The sequence below is a fragment of the Hyla sarda genome, chromosome 3 (genome assembly GCF_029499605.1).
Source record: "Hyla sarda isolate aHylSar1 chromosome 3, aHylSar1.hap1, whole genome shotgun sequence".
Lineage (NCBI taxonomy): Eukaryota > Metazoa > Chordata > Amphibia > Anura > Hylidae > Hyla > Hyla sarda.
In genome coordinates this window covers 388125665-388146927 of record NC_079191.1, presented here as the reverse complement: position 1 = coordinate 388146927, position 21263 = coordinate 388125665, and the positions used below count along the sequence as shown (strand labels likewise).

The window sequence follows — 21263 nt, the reverse complement described above, 5'->3', positions numbered from 1 at the left end:
GGTCTGGCCACTGGGCCTAGTCTCTCCCTGTACACGGATCGGAAAATCAGCACGCGCTCCATGCTTTGTCTAGAAGAGTGCCGAAATACCAGAGAATGCATTAAGTGTGGGCTGATATGCCGCTTCATGCACAGGGTGAAATTGGGCCTAGGGTGGCGTTCCAGGGAATTGTCGTATAGGTCGAACACCTTGCAATCAGAAACCCCTTATCTGCAAGAGTACCCCTTTATTAGAACGTTCCTTCTTATCAGCGATCCAAAGGTCTATTATGTGGCACTAGGTTTACAACTTGCTATACAGGAAATCCAGCTTCTGCCCAAGTCCGAGAAGAAGAAGGAGAAAACTGGCCCCCGAATTAATCTCGGAGCCTTCGCTTAAAAAACAGAACGCTGTACTCAAATGGTTTATGTCCTCCTGGATCTTTTACTTAATACAGCGTTTTACCTCCAGCGCCTTTTCGCTGTACATTTCTATTATCATGTACAATAGAAGGTTATGAAACAGCTCTGCTACGCTCCCTGAACAGGATACGACTGTAGCCAGGGAGCAGCTTTGTGCCAAAAATGTATAACTTTGTTTGAGTTGGACACAGAAGGAAACTAAGGAAGGAGGAACAAAAACATAAAAAAATAAAAAATAAAAAAATAAAAAAAATAAAAACCACAGTATTTGGTGAAAGCAATAGTCCTAGTTAGAAAAAAAACAAAAAAATAAAATAAAAACACAACATGTAAATAGGACAACAAGGCAGAATAAAAAATAAATAAATAAATAAATAAACTAAATTATTTAAAAAATATATATAATAAAATCATTACCAATTTATCTTTTATTCGTTCTCCATGAATAAGAAAGTCACTTCTTCCGGTGCCCTCTGGGTATACTTTTGAGACTCCAACCCGACTGATTCCGCCGCCTTCATGTGGTAACCAACCCCCGCTGGAGTCATCTCTGCTCATAACCACAGCCTTCACACGCACTATGTAGTTGTCACTGTTCGAGGAAAAAAAACAAAAAAACATTTAAAATAAATTAAAGAGATGATTCACGGCAGATACAAACATACGGATAAGAAAAGTATATACTGTATGGTTTATGTATGTATGGCTGTACAGTGCTCCCTCAAGTTACAATATTAATTGGTTCCAGGACGACCATTGTATGTTGAAACCATTGTATGTTGAGACCATAACTCTATGGAAACCTGGTAATTGGTTCTGAAGCCACCAAAATGTCATCCAAAAATAGGAAAAAGTGAGGATTAAAGATAAATAAATAGATAACTAATATAGATAAAGCAAATCCTTACATATAAAAGTAAGAAAGATCTGCTGGGAGCTGTAAATCACTGTCTATGTCAGTGTTTCCCAACCAGGGTGCCTCCAGCTGTTGCAAAACTACAACTCCCAACATGCCCGGACAGCCTTCGGCTGTCCGGGCATGCTGGGAGTTGTAGTTTTGCAACAGCTGGAAGCAACCTCTTTGGGAAACACTGGTCTATGTAGAGGACAGAAGTTTCTTCTGTACAGTACACGCAATGTCCTAAAAAAAAAAGTAAAATGGAGTCGCCCTCACCTGATGCCCAAAGGAGCAGCTAAATGTGGCACAGGTAAAGAGTACAGAACATGTAATACCTCCCTGTACTGTAGGGGCCGCTACCAGACACCAGTCAGTGCATGCACTTTAGGAATACACAGGTTTTACCAGTGAATGCCCATTCTGATTGGTCGGTTCTTCCAGCCATTGACACGTTTCGCAGATTCCATAGCATTGTATGTTGAGTCTGGTTTCAAGTTACAATGGTCCAGAAAAGACCGTTGTATGTTGAAACTATTGTAAATTGAGGCCATTGTAAGTTGAGGGATTACTGTACAGACGTATACTATATTTCCAGTGGTTCATTTTACTATAAACTGAAAGGTGGCACGTGTAAACAGCACAACCATATATATGGCTGCCAACTCCATACACAATGCATCTTCGCAGCTACACATTACATAACCCTGCTGGATGATCAAAACCAACATTATAGGGGTACTCCAGTGACGAAAATCTTATCCCCTATCCTGTGGATAAGAGACACGTGTCTGATCACGGGGGTCCGACCACTGGGACCCCAGCAATCTCCTGCCCAGCACCCAAGGCTCTCATGCACGTAGCAACCGCCACTACATGCACGGATTACTGTCCATCACGGTACAAAATGGTGGCCGACATAACCCTCCATGTATGTCTATGGGAGAATGCCAGGAAGGAGATCATGCAGGGTCCCGGTGGTCGGACCCCCCTGCAATGAGACATTTATCCCCTATCTTGTGCCTAGGAGATAAGATGTTTGGCACCAGATTTCCCCTTTAAAAGGGGTACTCCGGTGAAAAACTTTTTTTTTTTTTAAATCAACTGGTGCCAGAAAGTTAAACAGATTTGTAAATGACTTCTATTAAAAAATCTTAATCCTCCCTGTACTTATTAGCTGCTGAATACTACAGTGGAAATTCTTTTCCGTTTGAAGCACAGAGCTCTCTGCTGACATCACGAGCACAGTGCTCTCTGCCGACATCTCTGTCCATTTTAGAAACTGTCCAGAACAGCATATGTTTGCTATGGGGATTTCCTTTTAGTCTGGACAGTTCCTAAAATGGACAGAGATGTCAGCAGAGAGCACTGTGCTCGTGATGTCAATAGACAGCGCTGTGTTTCAAACGGAAAATAATTTCCACTGTAGTATTCAGCAGCTAATAAGTACAGGAAGGATTAAGATTTTTTAATAGATGTAATTTACAAATCTGTTTAACTTTCTGGCACCAGTTGATTTAAAAAAATAAAAAAATAAAATAAATAAAGTTTTTCACCAGAGTATCCCTTTAATAAAGGAGCACAGACCAGTCTTCAGCAGTCTCTATACATAGGATGGTTTAGGCCATGTTCACACTGCGTAAAAACACGACCACATTTTATTTACAGCCTAATTTTCATCTGCAAAAATACCATAGCCTTATCACAAGTGTAAATGATAAGAACAGTCACTGACATTTCTTTGTTTCTATACTACTACAAGGATAAAGGGCATTGACCTCCAACCTGTGGCTACCCAGCTGTTCAGAAACTACAATTCCCAGCATGCCTTGACAGCCGAAGGCTGTCAAGGCATGCTGGGAGTTGTAGTTTCTCAACAGCTGGAGAGTGAGAAGTTGGGGCCCACACTGTAGGGTATCACGTGTACTAGCTGTCATTGGCAGGGAACCCCCTCTAGATATGGCGGCCATTAAAAGAATTCAAATGTAATGCAGACCCTATACCGGGTTTTCCAAAGTCAGGGCCGCTCTACGTTGCTGCTCTCTATTAACACGTCCGCATTTTAGACCACTCAATATTAAAGGGGTACTTCGGTGGAAAACATTTTATTTTTTTTCTTAAATGAACAGGTGCCAGAAAGTTAAACAGATTTGTAAATGACTTCTATTAAAAAATCTTAGTCCTTTTGGTACTTTTTAGCAGCTGTATGCTGCAGAGGAAATTCTTTACTTTTTAATTTCTTTTTTTGTGTTGACCCCCTCTGTCCGTGTCAGGAACTGTCCAGAGCAGCATAGGTTTGCTATGGGGATTTTCTCCTACTCTGGACAGTTCCTGATACGGGCACCAGGTGTCGGCAGAGAGCACTGTGGACAAGACAAAAAAAAGAAATTTAAAAAATAAAGATTTTCCTCTGTAGCAAAAAGCTGCTAAAAAGTACTGAAAGGAGTAATTTACAAATCTGAAGCAAAGCAAAATGACGGCTCTCCTCAGCCGAATGCTGACACCTGCGCCTGGATTAGCCGGCAGTGTTCCCGGTTCAAGCAACGCAGAAAGAAAGGATTTCCAGCGCGGGATAAATGCCACAGGTTCTTTATTACGGATCACATGGAATGCACAGGTAACACCAACGCGTTTCGGGTCAAGCTGGACCCTTAGTCATGGCAAGACTAAGGGTCCAGCTTGACCCGAAACGCGTTGGTGTTACCTGTGCATTCCATGTGATCCGTAATAAAGAACCTGTGGCATTTATCCCGCACTGGAAATCCTTTCTTTCTAATTTACAAATCTGTTTAACTTTCTGGTACCAATTCATTTAAAAAAAAAAAATAAAAGTTTTCCACTGGAGTACCCCTTTAACTCAGAATGCCCCCCAATAAAGGAGGTGGGTGCAGTCACACAACTTCAAAAAATGATGGTAAAGCCTAGTTATAAGCTATGACTCCCTGCCATGACAATGCTCTTTATCTTGCTTACATGAACGCATTTCATCTAGTAAAAAAATTCAAGAACTGCTAAACCTATGGCCAACTTTAATGGTGTCTGTCCCATGGGCCAAAACTAAGGATTCTTACAACCAGGAACAGACACTTTGCCTTGTCAAATGGGTAATCCTAATATTAAAAGCTGTCCCCTATCCACAGAATAGGGAATAACCAGCTGATTGGTGAGGGGTCTGACCATTGGGACCCCCACTGATTGTAAGAACAGAGGAGCAGCCTGCTCAGCCACCACTCCATTCACTCTCTATAGCCCAAACTTTGCCGAGTGCTGAACTTGGCTATGTTCACTCCACTCACTCTGGGGACATTTGACCTCTGTTTTCATTACAGGTGGGGGTCCCAGCAGTCAGAACCCCCCCCCCAGCTAGTTATCCCCCCTATCCTGTAGAGAGGGGGTAACTTTTGATCTTGGGATAACCACTTTAAAAAGGCTTTTCTGGGTACTTTCGATACTGATCACCCGTTTATGGCTTATGCCAGGGGTCCCCAACCCAGTCCTTCAGGCCCATTAACCACCCAGGATTAGAACCTTGCCCTGTTCTATTAGGCTAGGTTCAGACTATGGAATTTCTGCCTGCAATTCTTCTTTCTAAAATGTATACTGTAGTGAATGGGTTTCCGTTCACAAATTCACACTTCACAAATTCCGCTTCACAAATTCCGAACGGAAAATCCGCTTGGAAATTTCCGCATGAAGAATGGAGTTGCTCTTTCTTCAGGCGGAAATCCGCACGGAACACATTGCAGTCTATTGGACACTGCAGTGTACGCACGGTCCTAGCGTTGACTGATTCAGCCGGCGCTCGCCGCACTCGGAATCTCCGGGCGGAAATTTTCTGCCCGGAGATTCCGTAGTCTGAACCTAGCCTTATAATGGAGTGACTGGAAAAAACCTTGGAATGTTGGTGGGCCAAGAGGCATGGGTTGGGGGCAACTGGTTTATGCTAAAGAAAGGCTATCGGTAGGGGTCTGACCTGGCTGTGCCTGGTACCGCAGTTTTATGAATGGGACAGAATGGGACTGAGCTTCCATCGTGTGCACAACTGCTACCAAAATGTACGGTTAGCAATAAAGGAGATGCAGCGTTTGTTGGAGCGCCACTCCCCGTAGTCAGCTGATCAGTGGGGGTGCCCAGTGTTGGACCCCTACCCATCAAACATTGATGACTTAGGACAAGAGTGGGCTATCAATATCAAAGTCTCCAGAAAAAAAACATTAGGCTACATTCACACGTGCGCATTTTGCTACATATTTTCTGAAGCAGATTTTGCAACCTACTGAAGTCAAGTTGGCCCCAAACAGTGCAGTTTTGATGTCGCTGCTACACCTATATTTTTTTATTACCAACAAAGACTGTATCCAAGAGTATAAGCTTTCTTTAAGACATCTGGAGGATTGTAGAGAATGCCAAGTAACATACTTTAACAGCAGTGTCTGAATATACCCTCACAATCCAGGACTCTAAAAGAAAAAGGTACGCATGGTGAAAATGCGCTAAGACAGTGGTCTCCAAATCCAAATACAGTGATCCCTCAACTTACAATGGCCTCAACATACAATAGTTTCAACATACAATGGTCCAGGAAAGACCATTGTAAGTTGAAACCAGACTCAACATACAATGCTACAGACAGTCCCGATCTGTGAAACGTGTCAATGGCCGGAAGAACTGACCAATCAGAATGGGCATTCACTGGTAAAACTCCTGTATTACTGAAGCGTATGCACTGAGTGATGTCTGGTAGTGCCCCCTACAGTACAGGGTGGTATTACATGTTCTGTACTATTTACCTGTACCAGGGTTAGCTGCTCCTTTGGACACCAGGTGAGGGCGACCCCATGTTACTTTTGTAGGACATTGTGTACTGTACAGGACCCTGAAGAAGCTCCTGTCCTCTACATAGACCAGTGTATCCCAAGCAGGGTGCCTCCAGCTGTTGCAAAACTACAACTCCCAGCATGCCCGGACAGCCGAAGGCTGTCCGGGCATGCTGGGAGTTGTAGTTTTGCAACAGCTGGAGGCTCCCTGCTTGGAAAACACTGAAATAGTGATTTACAGCTCCAAGCAGAGCTTTCTTAATTTTATATGTAAGAATTTACTTTATCTATATTAATTATCTACTTAATTTTTCTTTAATTCTCCCTTTTTCCTATTTTTGGATGACATTTTGAGGCTTTAGAACAAATTACCAGGTTTCCATAGCGTTCTGGTTTCAACATACAATGGTCGTCCCAGAACCAATTAATATTGTAACCTGAGGGACCACTGTAGTACTAAAACTCCCAGCATGCTGGGAGTTGTAGTTTTGAAACAGCTGGAGGTCGACAGTTTGGGGACCCCGCTCTAAGACATGGATATCATCATGACCTGAATAAAGAGCCTGACACAGTACGTCTAGTCAACAAAGCCGAATACTATTATGGGCCAGTGTTTGCCACCATATTTCAGTCCCCGCCACATACAAATTGAGATTTTTTTTTTCTTCTTCTTTGTACACAACAGGGACGCTCCCCCATTGAGAACGGCAGGAAATTAAGGATTAGAGAAACCAAAAGTGTTTTGTAAAAGCAGCTGCTCGACAACATCGCCGAAGGCGTGCTCAGAAATGTCACCCTGCCTGAGAGCGGTGGAGAGCTGCGAGGAACATACAGACTGCACAATGAGGGCGAATGGGAGCGCCGCAGATCATGATGGGGGGGTACCGGCTCATTCAGGGCTCCGCACACCACTAAAACAAGCATACAAAACGCTCCGGTAGCTCACGCTTCAATAGGCTGCTCTCTTCTACATGCTGTAAACAAATACAAAAAGGAGCGCGCATTGTCCCCTATTCAATAGTGCAAACCCAGCCTGACCTAGAAACCACCGCTGCCCAGGATGCAGCTATATCTGCAGACTACTATATATCTTTGGGATTCTTCTTTCCCTCCACATAATGGGGGAGTAAAGCCCGGTTAGATTTACAACTTTGCATAAAAACTGCGTTGGCCCTACCCATTGAGGGGGTAATCCGACTACTTAGAACCAATACATATATTATGCTAAATCGTACTGACAGAGAGGCCCTACCGAGGAAATCATTTTCTTTTTGGATTTCTTGTCTGTCTGACAACAGTGCTCTCTGCTGACACCTCTGTCCATATCAGGAACTGTTCAGAGCAGGAGAAAACCCCCATAGCAAACATACGCTGCTCTGGACAGTTCCTGACATGGACAGAGGTGTCAGCAGAGAGCACTGTGGACAGACAGAAAAGAAATCCAAAAATAATTTTTTTTTCCCTCTGTAGTATTCAGCAGCTAATAAGTATTGGAAGGATTAAGATTTTTTTTAATAGAAGTCATTTACAAATCTGTTTAACTTTTTGGCACCAATTGATTTATAAAAAATGTTTTCCACCGGAGTACCCCTTTAAAAAGCTGCTGTAAACTGAAAATTTGGTCCTCTGTTATTCCTCCTGGAAATGTATGCATGCTAGTAGTTAAAGTTTTGCAACAGCTGGTTGGGAAACATAGTGTTAGGGCAAGGAGGTACTCAGCACCTTTCATATATCGGTCTGTGCTTCCATAACATAGAAAAATGCTTTTATTCTCTGGTGCCAAGAGTCAAAGAGGCGTTCCTAAGACCCTGAAGTGCTGAGGGCTGGAACATTTCCTCACCGATACTACAGTGAGCTGGAAGCAGAATACGGTTTCTAAAATGTTGCACCTGCGTACAATTTGTATGCACAGTGCAGGAACAAGATTTGGCTTCTGGCTGTGAGGATAGGGATGGGACAGGGAGAGAGAAGATCTTCCAGCCCTCAGCACTTCAGGGTCCTAGGAACACCCTTTTGACACTCGGCACTGGAGAATTAACAGTTTTGGAAGCACAGATAGCAATATGAAAGGTACCATGTGTCTCATTTTTCTAACGGCGATGTTCACAATTCCGGAGACTGCGGGCGCTGGCATGACATGCCGGTGCCAAGACCGCATGGGCTGTCTTATAGACTGCTATGCATTCTGTTCGGAGTCCACAGAAAGAATGAACGCATTCACTCTTTCTGTGGACATGGAAAACGGAATTTCCATGCCAGAAACATCGTAGTGTGCACAGCGCAGCAGATTCCCATGTGAACAGGGCCTTACAGGAGACAGATTCCCTTCAAAATGCAGGCAAATTTCAGCAGTGTGAACTATCCTCCTAGTCCATTACTATAGCCTATGAATGAGATGCAACAAACTGTACAAAATAAAACTGCAGAGGAGCCCCATTCAAATGAAAGATGTTTAGCTGTAATACTGCACTTAAAGGGGTTATCCAGGAAAAAACTTTTTTTATTTTTTTTTTATATATCAACTGGCTCCAGAAAGTTAAACAGATTAAATAAATTACTTCTATTAAAAAACTTAATCCTTTCAGTACTTATGAGTTGCTGAAGTTGAGTTGTTCTTTTCTGTCTAAATCCTCTCTGATGACACCTGTCTCGGGAACCGCCCAGTTTAGAAGCAAATCCCCATAGCAAACCTCTTCTACTTTGTGCAGTTCCCGAGACAAGCAGAGATGTCAGCAAAGAGCACTGTTGCCAAACAGAAAACAACTAAACTTCAGCAGCTGATAATTATTGAAAGGATTAAGATTTTTTTTATAGAAATAATTTACAAATCTGTTTAACTTTCTGGAGCCAGTTGATATAAAAAAAAAAAAAAAAAAAAAAAAAAAAAGTATTTTCCTGGAATACCCCCTTTAACCCGAGCACAATGTGTCGCTTTTGTGGTCATGAATGAAAACCACCGTAGACATTGGGAATTTAGATTGCGAACCCACATGGGCCATGAGGACAGACATGAGCGATGATTATCTCTGTACAGCGCTACTGAATAGGTAGGTGCTAATCGATAAGGAAAATAAACAGGATACAGGAACTGTAATTTCGTGCACAAAGTGGTTTCATTTGTCGAGTTGCTTCACATTTGACACCCACAAAGTTTCTATGTTAAAGGGGTACTCCATTGCCTTAGCGTTCTGAACATTTTGTTCCAAATGCCGAGTTCAGGGATCGGGGATCGGGGCTCGTGACGTTACGCCACGCGCCCTCAATGCAAGTCTATGGGAGGGGGCGTCACGCCCCCTCCCATAGACTTGCATTGAGGGGGCGTGACATGATGGGGTGTGGCCATGAGCCCCGGTGCCCGCACTCATCGTTTGGAACAAAATTTTCCGAACGCTGAGGCAGTAGAGTACCCCTTTAAACAAGTAAAGCAGAACACACTAGACCTATAGAAAGTCATCCAGCAGAGCAAGGGTTAAAATAACCCGTCTAGAAGGATTAGCCACATAAAAAAACTACATGTCAGAGCTGAAAGGATGGACAGGTTTAGACATCAGAATGATAAAGATCTATAAGAGCAATGTTTACAGCTGGGAAAGAAAAGGTCATGAAGTGAGGGGTTCAATGGAGCACCGGGGAGGATTCATTGGCACACGGGGCAGTAGTAAAGCTGTAGAAAGGTCAACCGAAATCTGCCCAATATTTTTTCACAGATTTTGCGTGGAACAATATGCAAAGTCAGCAATACATCTTCTGCGCAGAAAATATCTGCACTGTGCATGCGATCTGACCCAGTCTACGGAATATGGTAAATGACCGTACCAGCAAAGTGGATGAGATTTAAGAGTCTTAACTAGGGATGCACCAAAATTTCGCCCCTTACATCTGCCTGTAACGACTGACATCGGAGATTGCTCCGACGTCCGTCATGTAACTGGTTGCCACAGTGTATGGCGCGGGCTCAAGTCAGGAGCCCGCGCCATACCCGATGGCCCCCTGCTGATTTTTGTAACAGGGGTCCGCAGCTAATAGCCGACATGTGGCGATCGCCGCGGGCTGCTATTAACCCTTTAGATCACCTTTAAAGGGTGCTTTAAAAGGAGTAGTTCAGTGGTGAGCAACTTATCCCCTATCCTAAGGATAGGGGATAAGTTGCAGATCGCGGGGGGTCCGACCGCTTGGGCCCCCTGTGATCTCCTGTATGGAGCCCCGACAGCCCGCGGGAAGGGGGCGTGTCGACCTCCGCACGAGGCGGCGGCTGACACGCCCCCCTCAATACAACTCTATGGCAGAACCGAAGCACTGCCTTCGGCAATCTCCGGCTCTGCCATAGAGATGTATTGAGGGGGCGTGTCGGCCACCGCTTCGTGCGGGGGTTGACACCCGCTATCTGGGCGGAGAGCCGGGGCCCCGTATAGAGAGATCGCAGGAGGCCCCAGCGGTCGGACCCCCCGCGATCTCAAACTTATCCCCTATCCTTAGGATAGGGGATAAGTTTTTCACCACTGGACTACCCCTTTAAAAACTCCCTGGTGGGCCAAAACTGCATTCATATTCATTAAATACATAAAATCTTTTTTACTAAAATATTTATATATATATATATATATATATATATATATATATATATATATATATATATATATTTATTTTATATATACACACACACACACACACATATCTTAATCTTTTTTTTTTTCTGTCCCTGCCTATTGCCCATCAATACCTAACCCCCTCCTAGCCTATAATTTTTTTTTTACTATATTAAAAATGCTTTTTTGTCTGCCTGGTAGTGTGCTCACTACCAGGCAGACTTCCCCAGCAGGCACAACGTCACTGATGCCTGCTGGGGCCGACACTTCCGCCCTTAGTTCACCATCTATTGGCTGTCAGGGCATGCTGAGAGTTGTAGTGGTGAAACAGCTGGAGGCACCCTGTGTTGAAAACAATAAGTTAGGGGCTACCCCCCCCCTGTTGAAAACCCCGCTCTCCCCCAACCCCCGTGTTAAAAACCCCGAACCCCGCTCTCCCCCAGACATACCCTAGAGTCCTGCAGAGTCCCGAGGAAGCAGAAGCGGCATGTAAAGGCCGGGAGGCAGGGCCGGCGTGTGAGGCCAGGGAGCCAATGCGCTCTCAGCGCTCGCTCCTGCCTGTCTGACAGGTAGGGAGCGAGCGCAGACTGAATGAATTCGGAACGATTGCCCGGCCGGCATTGGTCCGAATTCAGGCGGGACGCCAGCCTGCAACCGGCCACTAGGAGGGAGACCCCTAGTGGCCGGTTTACAAACGTAAATTACAACATATATTAAAAATATTTAAAAAAATTATGAAAATATGTTAGAGATATGTTGTAGTACATATGTACCACAACATAACAAAAAAGTTGATGACAGTGCCCATTTAAATGTATTCAATAGATATGCATGAAGTTTGGCACTTATTCGTCCCTTCTGTCTAGTATTTCCCAACCTGTAGCTGTCCAGCTGTTCCAAAACCACAACTCCCATGATGCCGTGTTCGACTAAGGATATCTATACATCGCTGTTGAGATTTCCTTTAGAGGGGGGACAATGAAAATTCCAATGCTAAAGTAAAACACAACAGAGTAAGAAAATGTATGGAAGCATAAACCTGCAAATGTTGTCTGATGGCTTTGCACAGTATTCAGGTTCTTGCATGTCAGGCTGCACGGAATAGCTTTCTATAGACATATAGCAATAAATCCAGAGGATTAAAAGGATTAGGAAGATAATGGTGTTTTGAAAAGTGAATACAAAAGGCCCAAAAGCCATAAAAAAAAAAAAAAAAAAAAAAAAAAAAAAAAAACATGGTAGGGGAGGGGTTTAGGATATACATAACATTCCAGAAACCAACAGTATTGGCTGGAGCAACTATTACTATATATAGCAGGCGTTTCCAAACCAGGGTGCCTCCAGCTGTTGCAAAACTACAATATGCTGGGAGTTGTAGTTTTGCAACAGCTGGAGGCATCCTGGTTGGTAAACAATTAGCTATAGAGACACACACAGTCATTTGCAGGGAGAACTCAAGCAGTACCAGTAGAGAAGGTAACCGTACCAGTAGAGAAGGTAACCGTACCAGTAGTAAAGGTAACCGTACCAGTAGTGAAGGTAACCGTACCAGTAGTGAAGGTAACCGTACCAGTAGTGAAGGTAACCGTACCAGTAGTGAAGGTAACCGTACCAGTAGTGAAGGTAACCGTACCAGTAGTGAAGGTAACCGTACCAGTAGTGAAGGTAACCGTACCAGTAGTGAAGGTAACCGTACCAGTAGTGAAGGTAACCGTACCAGTAGTGAAGGTAACCGTACCAGTAGTGAAGGTAACCGTACCAGTAGTGAAGGTAACCGTACCAGTAGTGAAGGTAACCGTACCAGTAGTGAAGGTAACCGTACCAGTAGTGAAGGTAACCGTACCAGTAGTGAAGGTAACCGTACCAGTAGTGAAGGTAACCGTACCAGTAGTGAAGGTAACCGTACCAGTAGTGAAGGTAACCGTACCAGTAGAGAAGGTAACCGTACCAGTAGAGAAGGTAACCGTACCAGTAGAGAAGGTAACCGTACCAGTAGTGAAGGTAACCGTACCAGTAGTGAAGGTAACCGTACCAGTAGATGTAGGAGTAGTAGTGGATGTAGTAGGAGAAAATGTAGTCTTGGGTGCATTCACACCACGATTTTGCAATACAGTTCCGTATATGTTTTCAATGTGAAAACCGTAGGGAAATGTATTGAAAACCGTATGCATTGAATCACCATTGAAAACCATATGCCAAATGATGCATCCAGGTGCATCCGTTTTGTGTCTTGTAAGGTTTTGCCCGTTTTTGTTCCCGTACCAAAAACCGTAGCCTACCACGTTTTTTTGTCCGGATATAAAATCGTATTAAACCGTATACATTTTATTTTAACATAGGAGTCAATGGGAACTGTACAGAATCGTATGTGCGTATGGTTCCATATGGTTTTTGACTTTGCACAGTTTTTTTTTTCTTGAAATTTCAATCAAACAAGTGAAACTTTATTTATAATGGAGTGAAAAGTTTAAAAAGTATACATTTTTTTCTTTAAAAACTGATGCAACCGGACATAATTTTTCAAACCGTATCACGTTAATTTCTACACACGTTTTGATACAGTTTAGTCAGGTTTTGAGGAATCCGTTTTTCATCAAAAACCTGATACGGGAACTGTATTGCAAAAATTGTGGTGTGCATGCAGCCTTAGTAGAAGTAGATGTAGCAGTGGCGGCTGTAGCAGTGGAAGTAATCAATGTAGCAGTAGTAGATGTAGTAGTAGTAGTGCCATTATCCTGGATTTCACAGGAGGAGACGAGAACAAGGCTTCGGCAGCATTGTAACAACCATCATAAAGCATGTCTTTGAGACTATAGCTTCCTTCCTCAGTGCAATTCAACATCCTCAAGCAACAAAGAGTGCCATGCAGATGATTCATAACCAGCCTGGATCATAGAACTCCTTCTGCAATTCATTTAGATGCCATTTAGAAAGATACACATTGTCACCTTGTGACCACAAAGGATACAAAAGAACAAAAAAACATCCTTATACAATAAAGTATTAAAGAATTGTGAAAACATTACCTATAATGAAAAGTATTTCCTTAGGAGTGATCTTTCTGATTTTACTGACCTATGTTACATGCTCCAAACAAACCCCATATACAGTGGGGATCAAAAGTTTGGGCACCCAGGTAAAACATTTTATTAATGTGCATAAAGTAGCCAAGGAAAGATGGAAAAATCTCCAAAAGGCATCAAATTACAGATTAGACATTTAATATGTCAACAAAAGTTATTTCCATCATTTACACTTTGAAAATAACAGAAAACAAAAAAATGGCGTCTGCAAAAGTTTGGGCACCCTGCAGAATTTATAGCATTCATTGCCCCCTTTGCAAAGCTGAGACCTGCCAGTATCATGGATTGTTCTCAATCATCATCTGGGAAGACCAAGTGATGTAATTCTCAAAGGTTTTAAATGCCCAGACTCCTCTGACCTTGCCCCAACAATCAGCACCATGGGTTCTTCTAAGCAGTTGTCTAGAAATCTGAAAGTAAAAATAGTTGACGCTCACAAAGCTGGGGAAGGCTATAAGAAGATAGCAAAATGTTTTGAGATATCAATATCCTCTGTTCAGAATGTAATTAAGAAATGGCAGTCATCAGGAAGAGTGGAAGTTAAAGCAAGATCTGGAAGACCAAGAAAAATAGACAGAACAGCTCGCAGGATTGTGACAAAAAAATTCAAAACCAACGTTTGACTGCACAATCCCTCCAGAAAGATCGGTCAGACACTGGAGTTGTGGTCCACTATTCCACTATAAAGAGTATGTACAAATATGGTCTTCATGGAAGAGTCATCAGAAGAAAACCTCTTCTACGTCCTCACCACAAAAATCAGCGTTTGAACTTTGAAAATTCAAATGAACATATAGAAAAGCCTGATGCATTTTGGAAACCAGATCTGTGGACCGATGATGTTAAAATTTTACTTTTTGGCCGGAATGAGCAAAGGTACGTTTGGAAAAGAAGGGGAACAAAATTTAATGAAAAGAACCTCTGTCCAAATGTTAAGCATGGGGGTGGATCAATCATGCTTTGGGGTTGTATTGCAGTCAGTGGCACAGGGAACATCTCACGAGTAGAAGGAAAAATGGATTCAATAAAATTTCAGCAAATTTTGGATGGTAACTTGATGCCATCTGTGAAAAAGCTGAAGTTAAAGAGAGGATGGCTTCTACAAATGGATAATGATCCATAACACACCTCAAAATCCACAGGGGATTACATCAAGAAGCGTAAACTGAAGGTTTAGCCACGGCCTTCACAATCTCCTGACCTCAACATAATTGAAAATCTATGGATAGACCTTAAAAGAGCAGTGCGTGACAGACAGCCCAGAAATCTCAAAGAACTGGAAGACTTTTGTAAGGAAAAATGGGCAAAGATACCTCAAACAAGAATTGAAAGACTCTTGGCTGGCTACAAAAAGCGTTTACAAGTTGTGATACTTGCCAAAGGGGGCAGTACAAGATATTAACTCTGCAGGGTGCCCAAACTTTTTCAGATGCCATTTTTTTGTTTTCTGTTATTTTGAAAGAGTAAATGATGGAAATAAAATCTAACTTTTGTTGACATATTATAAGAATGTCTAATCTGTAATTTGATGCTTTTTGGAGATTTTTTCCATCTTTCCTTGGCTTCTTTATGCACATTAATAAAAATTTTTACCTGGGGTGCCCAAACTTTTGATCCCCACTGTAGCGCGGCTCATATCTCCAAGGTTGTTTTTTTTTGTTTTTTTAAACTGAAATCTAGGCATCTGTCACCATTTTAAATTAAAGGAGATATGCATAAAAACTGATTCCCTATCTCCAGGATGGGGGATAAGTTCTAAAACGTAAGTTGCAGTTCACAACTGGTATTTGTCCTTAACCCCTTAAGGACCAGAGCATTTTTTGCAATTCTGACCACTGTCACTTTAAACATTAATAACTCTGGGATGCTTTTACTTATTCTGATTCTGAGATTGTTTTTTCATGACATATTCTACTTTAACATAGTGGTAAATTTGTGTGGTACCTTGCATCCTTTCTTGGTGAAAAATCCCCAAAGTTGATGTAAAAAATGAAAATTTTGCATTTTTCTAACTTTGAAGCTCTCTGCTTCTAAGGAAAATGGATATTCAAAATACATTTTTTTTGGTTCACATATACAATATGTCTACTTTATGTTTGCATCATAAAATTTATGAGTTTTTATTTTTGGAAGACACCAGAGGGCTTCAAAGTTCAGTAGCAATTTTTTAATTTTTTCAGGGACCAGTTCAGGTTTGAAGTGGATTTGAAGGGTCTTCATATTAGAAATACCCAACAAATGACCCCATTATAAAAACTGCACCCCCCAAAGTATTCAAAATGACATTCAGTAAGTGTTTTAACCCTTTAGGTGTTTCACAGGAATAGCAGCAAAGTGAAGAAGAAAATTCAAAATCTTCATTTTTTACACTCGCATGTTCTTGTAGACCCAATTTTTGAAGGGGTAAAAAGGAGAAAATTTTTACTTGTATTTGAAACCCAATTTCTCTCGAGTAAGCACATACCTCATATGTCTATGTAAAGTGTTTGGCGGGCGCAGTAGAGGGCTCAGAAGGGAAGGAGCGACAAATGGTTTTTGGGGGGCATGTCACCTTTAGGAAGCCCCTATGGTGCCAGGACAGCCAAAAAAAAAACACATGGCATACCATTTTGGAAACTAGACCCCTCGGGGAACGTAACAAGGGGTAAAGTGAACCTTAATACCCCACAGGTGATTCACGACTTTTGCATATGTAAAAAATAAAAAAATAAAAAATTTTACCTAAAATGCTTGGTTTCCTCACAATTTTACATTTTTAAAAAGGGTAATAGCAGAAAATACCACCCAAAATTTGAAGCCCAATTTCTCCCGATTCAGAAAACATCCCATATGGGGGTGAAAAGTGCTCTGCTGGCGCACTACAGGTCTCAGAAGAGAAGGAGTCACATTTGGCTTTTTGAAAGCAAATTTTGCTCTGGGGGCATGCCGCATTTAGGAAGCCCCTATGGTGCCAGAACAGCAAAAAAAAAAAAAAAGAAAAACACATGGCATACTATTTTGGAAATTAGGCCCCTTGGGGAATGTAACAAGGGGTAATGTGAACATTTATACCCCACAGGTGTTTCACGACTTTTGCATATAGAAAAAAAAATTTTTTTTTTACCTAAAATGCTTGGTTTCACAAAAATGTTACATTTTTAAAAAGGTTAATAGCAGAAAATACCCCCCAAAATTTGTAACACAATTTCTCCTGAGTACGGCGATACCCCATATGTGACCCTAAACTGTTGCCTTGAAATACGACAGGGCTCCAAAGTGAGAGCGCCATGCGCATTTGAGGCCTAAATTAGGGACTTGCATAGGGGTGGACATAGGGGTATTCTACGCCAGTGATTCCCAAACAGGGTGCCTCCAGCTGTTGTAAAACTCCCAGCATGCCTAGACAGTCAGTGGCCGTCTGGCAATACTGGGAGTAGTTGTTTTGCAACAGCTGGAGGCTCCGTTTTGGAAATGGTGGCGTACCAGACGTTGTTAATTTTTATTGGGGAGGGGAGGGGGCTGTGTAGGGGTGTGTGTATATTAGTGTTTTTTACTTTTTATTTTGTGGTAGTGTAGTGCTGTGTTTGGGTACAGTCGCACGGGCGGGGGGTTCACAGTAGTTTCTCGCTGGCAGTTTGAGCAGCGGCAGAAAATTTTCCGCAGCTCAAACTTGCAGCCGGATACTTCCTGTAAACCTCCGCCCATGTGAGTGTACCCTGTACATTCACATTGGGGGGGGGGGGGGGGGGAGAAACATCCAGCTGTTGCAAAACTACAACTCCCAGCATGTACAGTCTATCAGTGCATGCTGGGAGTTATAGTTTTGCAACAGCTGGAGGCACACTGGTTGTGAAACACTGAGTTAAGTAGCAAACCAGTGTGCCTTCAGCTGTTGCAAAAGCTACAACCCCCCAGCATGTACAGACAGTGGAAGGGCATGCTGGGACTTGTAGTTATGCAACAGCTGGAGACACACTGGTTTGCTACTTAACTCAGTGTTTCACAACCAGTGTGCCTTCAGCTGTTGCAAAACTACAACTCTCAGCAGTCACCGACAGCCAACGGGCATGCTGGGAGTTGTAGTTATTAGGGATCGACCGATTATCGGTATGGCCGATATTATCGGCCGATAAGCACGATTTTGGGCATTATCGGTATCGGCAATTACCTTGCCGATAAGCCGATAATGCACTCCCCCCCCCCCACCGCACCCATACCCCCCCGACCCGCCGCACCACGTCCGCCCCCCCCCCCCCCCGACCCACCGCACCGCGTCGCACCCCCCCACCGTAGTGCTGGGCGGTATACCGATCGGGCCCCTCCCCCACCCTCCGAGTCAATAAAAAAAATTAAACTTACCCGTAATGGGGGTGGTCCGGGCCATCCATCCTTCCTTCCTGTAGTGTCCGGCGGCATTCCGGGTGGAGGGTGAACCGGTCCGGGCTGTCCTTCTCCGGGGGTCATCTTCTCCACTCCGGGCAGGCTCCGGCCTAGTGCGCTGCATAGACGCCGCTACGCCGCGACGTCAGGTGCGTCGCTGCGCACGGGCGTCGCTGCGCACGGGCGTCTATGCAGCGTACTAGGCCGGAGCCTGCCCGGAGTGGAGAAGATGACCCCCGGAGAAGAAGGACAGCCCGGATCGGTTCACCCTCCACCCGGAATGCCGCCGGACACTACAGGAAGGAAGGATAGATGGCCCGGACCACCCTGACAGGTAGGGGGAGAGAAGCGGGTGGCGGCGGCGGTCTCTGGCACCGCAAAAGCCACTGCAGTGTATTGATTTAAAGCGCCCGCTTTAAATCAATTATCTGCAGCGGTGTCGAGGGGGGATAAATAGCCAATAACTTATACCAGAATATCGGTATAAGTTATTGGCTATCGGCCCTAACCTCCACCGATTATCGGTATCGGCCCTAAAAAAAAAAAAACATATCGGTCGATCCCTAGTAGTTATGCAACCACCAGATGCACCACTACAACTCCCAGCATGCACTTTAGCTGATTGTGCAAGCTGGGAGTTGTAGTTATACAACAGCTGAAGGTACACTTTTCCATAGAAAAAATGTGCCTCCAGCTGTTGCAAAACTATAAGTTCCAGCATGCCCATAAGGGAATGCTGGAAGTTGTGGTGGTCTGCCTCCTGCTGTTGCATAACTACAGCTCCCAGCATGCCCTTTTTGCATGCTGGGAGCTGTTGCTAAGCAACAGCAGGAGGCAGTCACTCATGTCCAACTGCTGATCCACGCTGCATGTCAGTCCCTCGCCGCAGCTCCTGGGGCCCCGATCCCAACAGGGTCGCCGGGGATCGGGGCCCCAGCTGCCAGGGTCCTCTTCCCGCACCCTATCAAGTCCTTCGGAAGAGGGGCGGAGGGGGTTGCGGGAGTGACACCAGCAGCAGGTGCCCTGATTGGTCGGCCGGTAAACCAGCCGACGAAACAGGGCGATCGTGAGGTGGCATCAGTGCCACCTCTTCCCTGCAGAGACGGCCCCGATCAGCCAGTAATTCCGGGTCACTGGAGACCCGATTGACCCGGAATCCACCGCAGATCGCTGGGCTGAATTGTTCAGCGATCTGCGGCCATCGCCGACATGGGGGGTCATCATGACCCCCCTGGGCGATATGCCGCGATGGGTGCTGATCGATATCAGCAGGCATCGGGCACCGGCTCCGCTCCAGCTGGCTGCGGGGGGGCGGGAATGGACAGGACATACTCCTACGTCCTCTGTCCTTAAAGACTCGGAAACGGGGGCGTAGGAGTACGTCCATTGTCCTTAAGGGGTTAAAGGTACGTTCACACAAGCTGATTTTCGCAGCGTATTTAGCTGCGGATTCGCTGGTGAAGGCCCGCTCTATGCTGTCTTAACACGTGCCTGCCTGTAGCGGCTACGAGCAGACACACTGTGATGTGCGAGTCGCAATATACTCGCACATCACAGGAGCTCTCTGCCTAGCTCAGAGCAGAGAGAGTGGCCGCAATGTGCAAGTACGCCGTGCACATCGCTGCAGTGTCTGCTCGTCGCGGCAATAGCACATGTAAAGACAGCATAGAGCGGGCCTTCACCAGCGGATCCGCAGCGCAAAACAAACTATAAATCCGCTCGTGTGAACGTACCCTTAAAAGGTCTATTCACATGTACAGTATTCTTTGCATATTTGAAGCTGCAGATTTTATGTTTCAGAGTTTAATGAAAATTAAATGACTGAACACAGCATCTAATCTGCAGCATCAAATACGCAGGATCCTGTACGTGTAAATACACCTTTATTCCCATAAAGCCCAGCAATATTTGTATGCCGCTTCCTCCAATAATTTTAGGCCTTGTTCACGTTATGGCTATTTTACAGAGGTTGATTATTGAGCACAGGAATGTTTCCAAAAACGTGTATATAGGTCAGCGATTAGCTGAGGAGCGAGCAAAAACTTGTTTGTTGTCTAATCGCATCTTTTGTTAGGCCAAATAAAATTATCGCTGTAGGTCCAACTATCAGCAATTTTGGGGGAAAAAATTATTCAACAAAAATATCAAAATTACCATCACATATTGGCAGAGGATTTTCTCCGGTGAAGAGGTTGACAGCTTCGGTGCATATCCGGGCGACAAACGTGTTTACCAGAACACAATGCTGTCACTGACCGCCGTAATATTCCGAGCAGTTCTCAGATGTGCGGCGTTATCTGGACGGCATAGGACCCTGGAAAGTTTCAGCCGCAGGTTCAAGTGGAGATATATTTAAAGAACAACATTGGCCGGAAACATTTCTCATGTCCTTATTGTCTATGAAAAGCTGCAATACTGACAAAAATACGTAATGTGGAGGAAATAGGCAAGTTCTAAAAACAGGAAGAGCTGGAAGCTTATTTTTATCATTTTGGGTGGGTTAGAAATGAAATGTCAGGAAGGCTTCATCCTACAGGGCTGCCGCTTCATTATAGGAAGCAATGCTTCAAAGTCTATGGCGAGGAATAAGGGCGCCACAACATAGATAAAACTAACGGAAAAGATGGGTCCACACGTGGTGGAAATTAGGTGCGGATATCGATGCAGCAAAGTCTACAGCAGTGGTCTTCAACCTGCGGACCTCCAGATGTTGCAAAACTACAATTCCCAGCGTTGGCTGTCCGGGCATGCTGGGAGTTGTAGTTTTGCAACATCTGGAGGTCCACAGGTTGAAGACCACTGCCCCCATCCACTGCCAAATCTCAAAGTAAAATCCGGAGCAGGTTTGCAATGTGTGAATTTATACAGGTTCTGCAATATCCTTAAAGGGGTAGTCCAGTGGTGAAAAACTTATCCCCTATCCTAAGCATAGGAGATAAGTTTGAGATCGCGGGGGGTCTGACCGCTGGGGCCCCCTGCGATCTCTCTGTACGGGGCCAGGCTCTCCGGCCAGATAGCGGGTGTCGACCTCCGCACGAAGAGGTGGCCAACACGCCCCCTCAATACATCTCTATGGCAGAGCCGGAGATTGCTGAACAGGGGGCACCGTACAGGAGATCGCA

The 21263-nt window shown here is 44.3% G+C and overlaps 1 protein-coding gene across 4 annotated transcripts in view; it reads right to left on the bottom strand.

Annotated features, from left to right (window-relative positions):
- The window catches only part of SPRED2 (sprouty related EVH1 domain containing 2), a 111120-nt gene that overhangs the window by 51844 nt on the left and 38013 nt on the right, over positions 1-21263 (bottom strand). For 3 of the 4 annotated variants that reach the window (XM_056567938.1, XM_056567939.1, XM_056567936.1), the window contains one exon: positions 819-993. In XM_056567938.1, coding sequence (XP_056423913.1) covers positions 819-993 — 175 coding nt within the window. Of the gene's footprint in view, positions 1-818; positions 994-11738; positions 11809-21263 lie in introns of all 4 variants that reach the window. The other variant, XM_056567937.1, reaches the window with a different exon arrangement.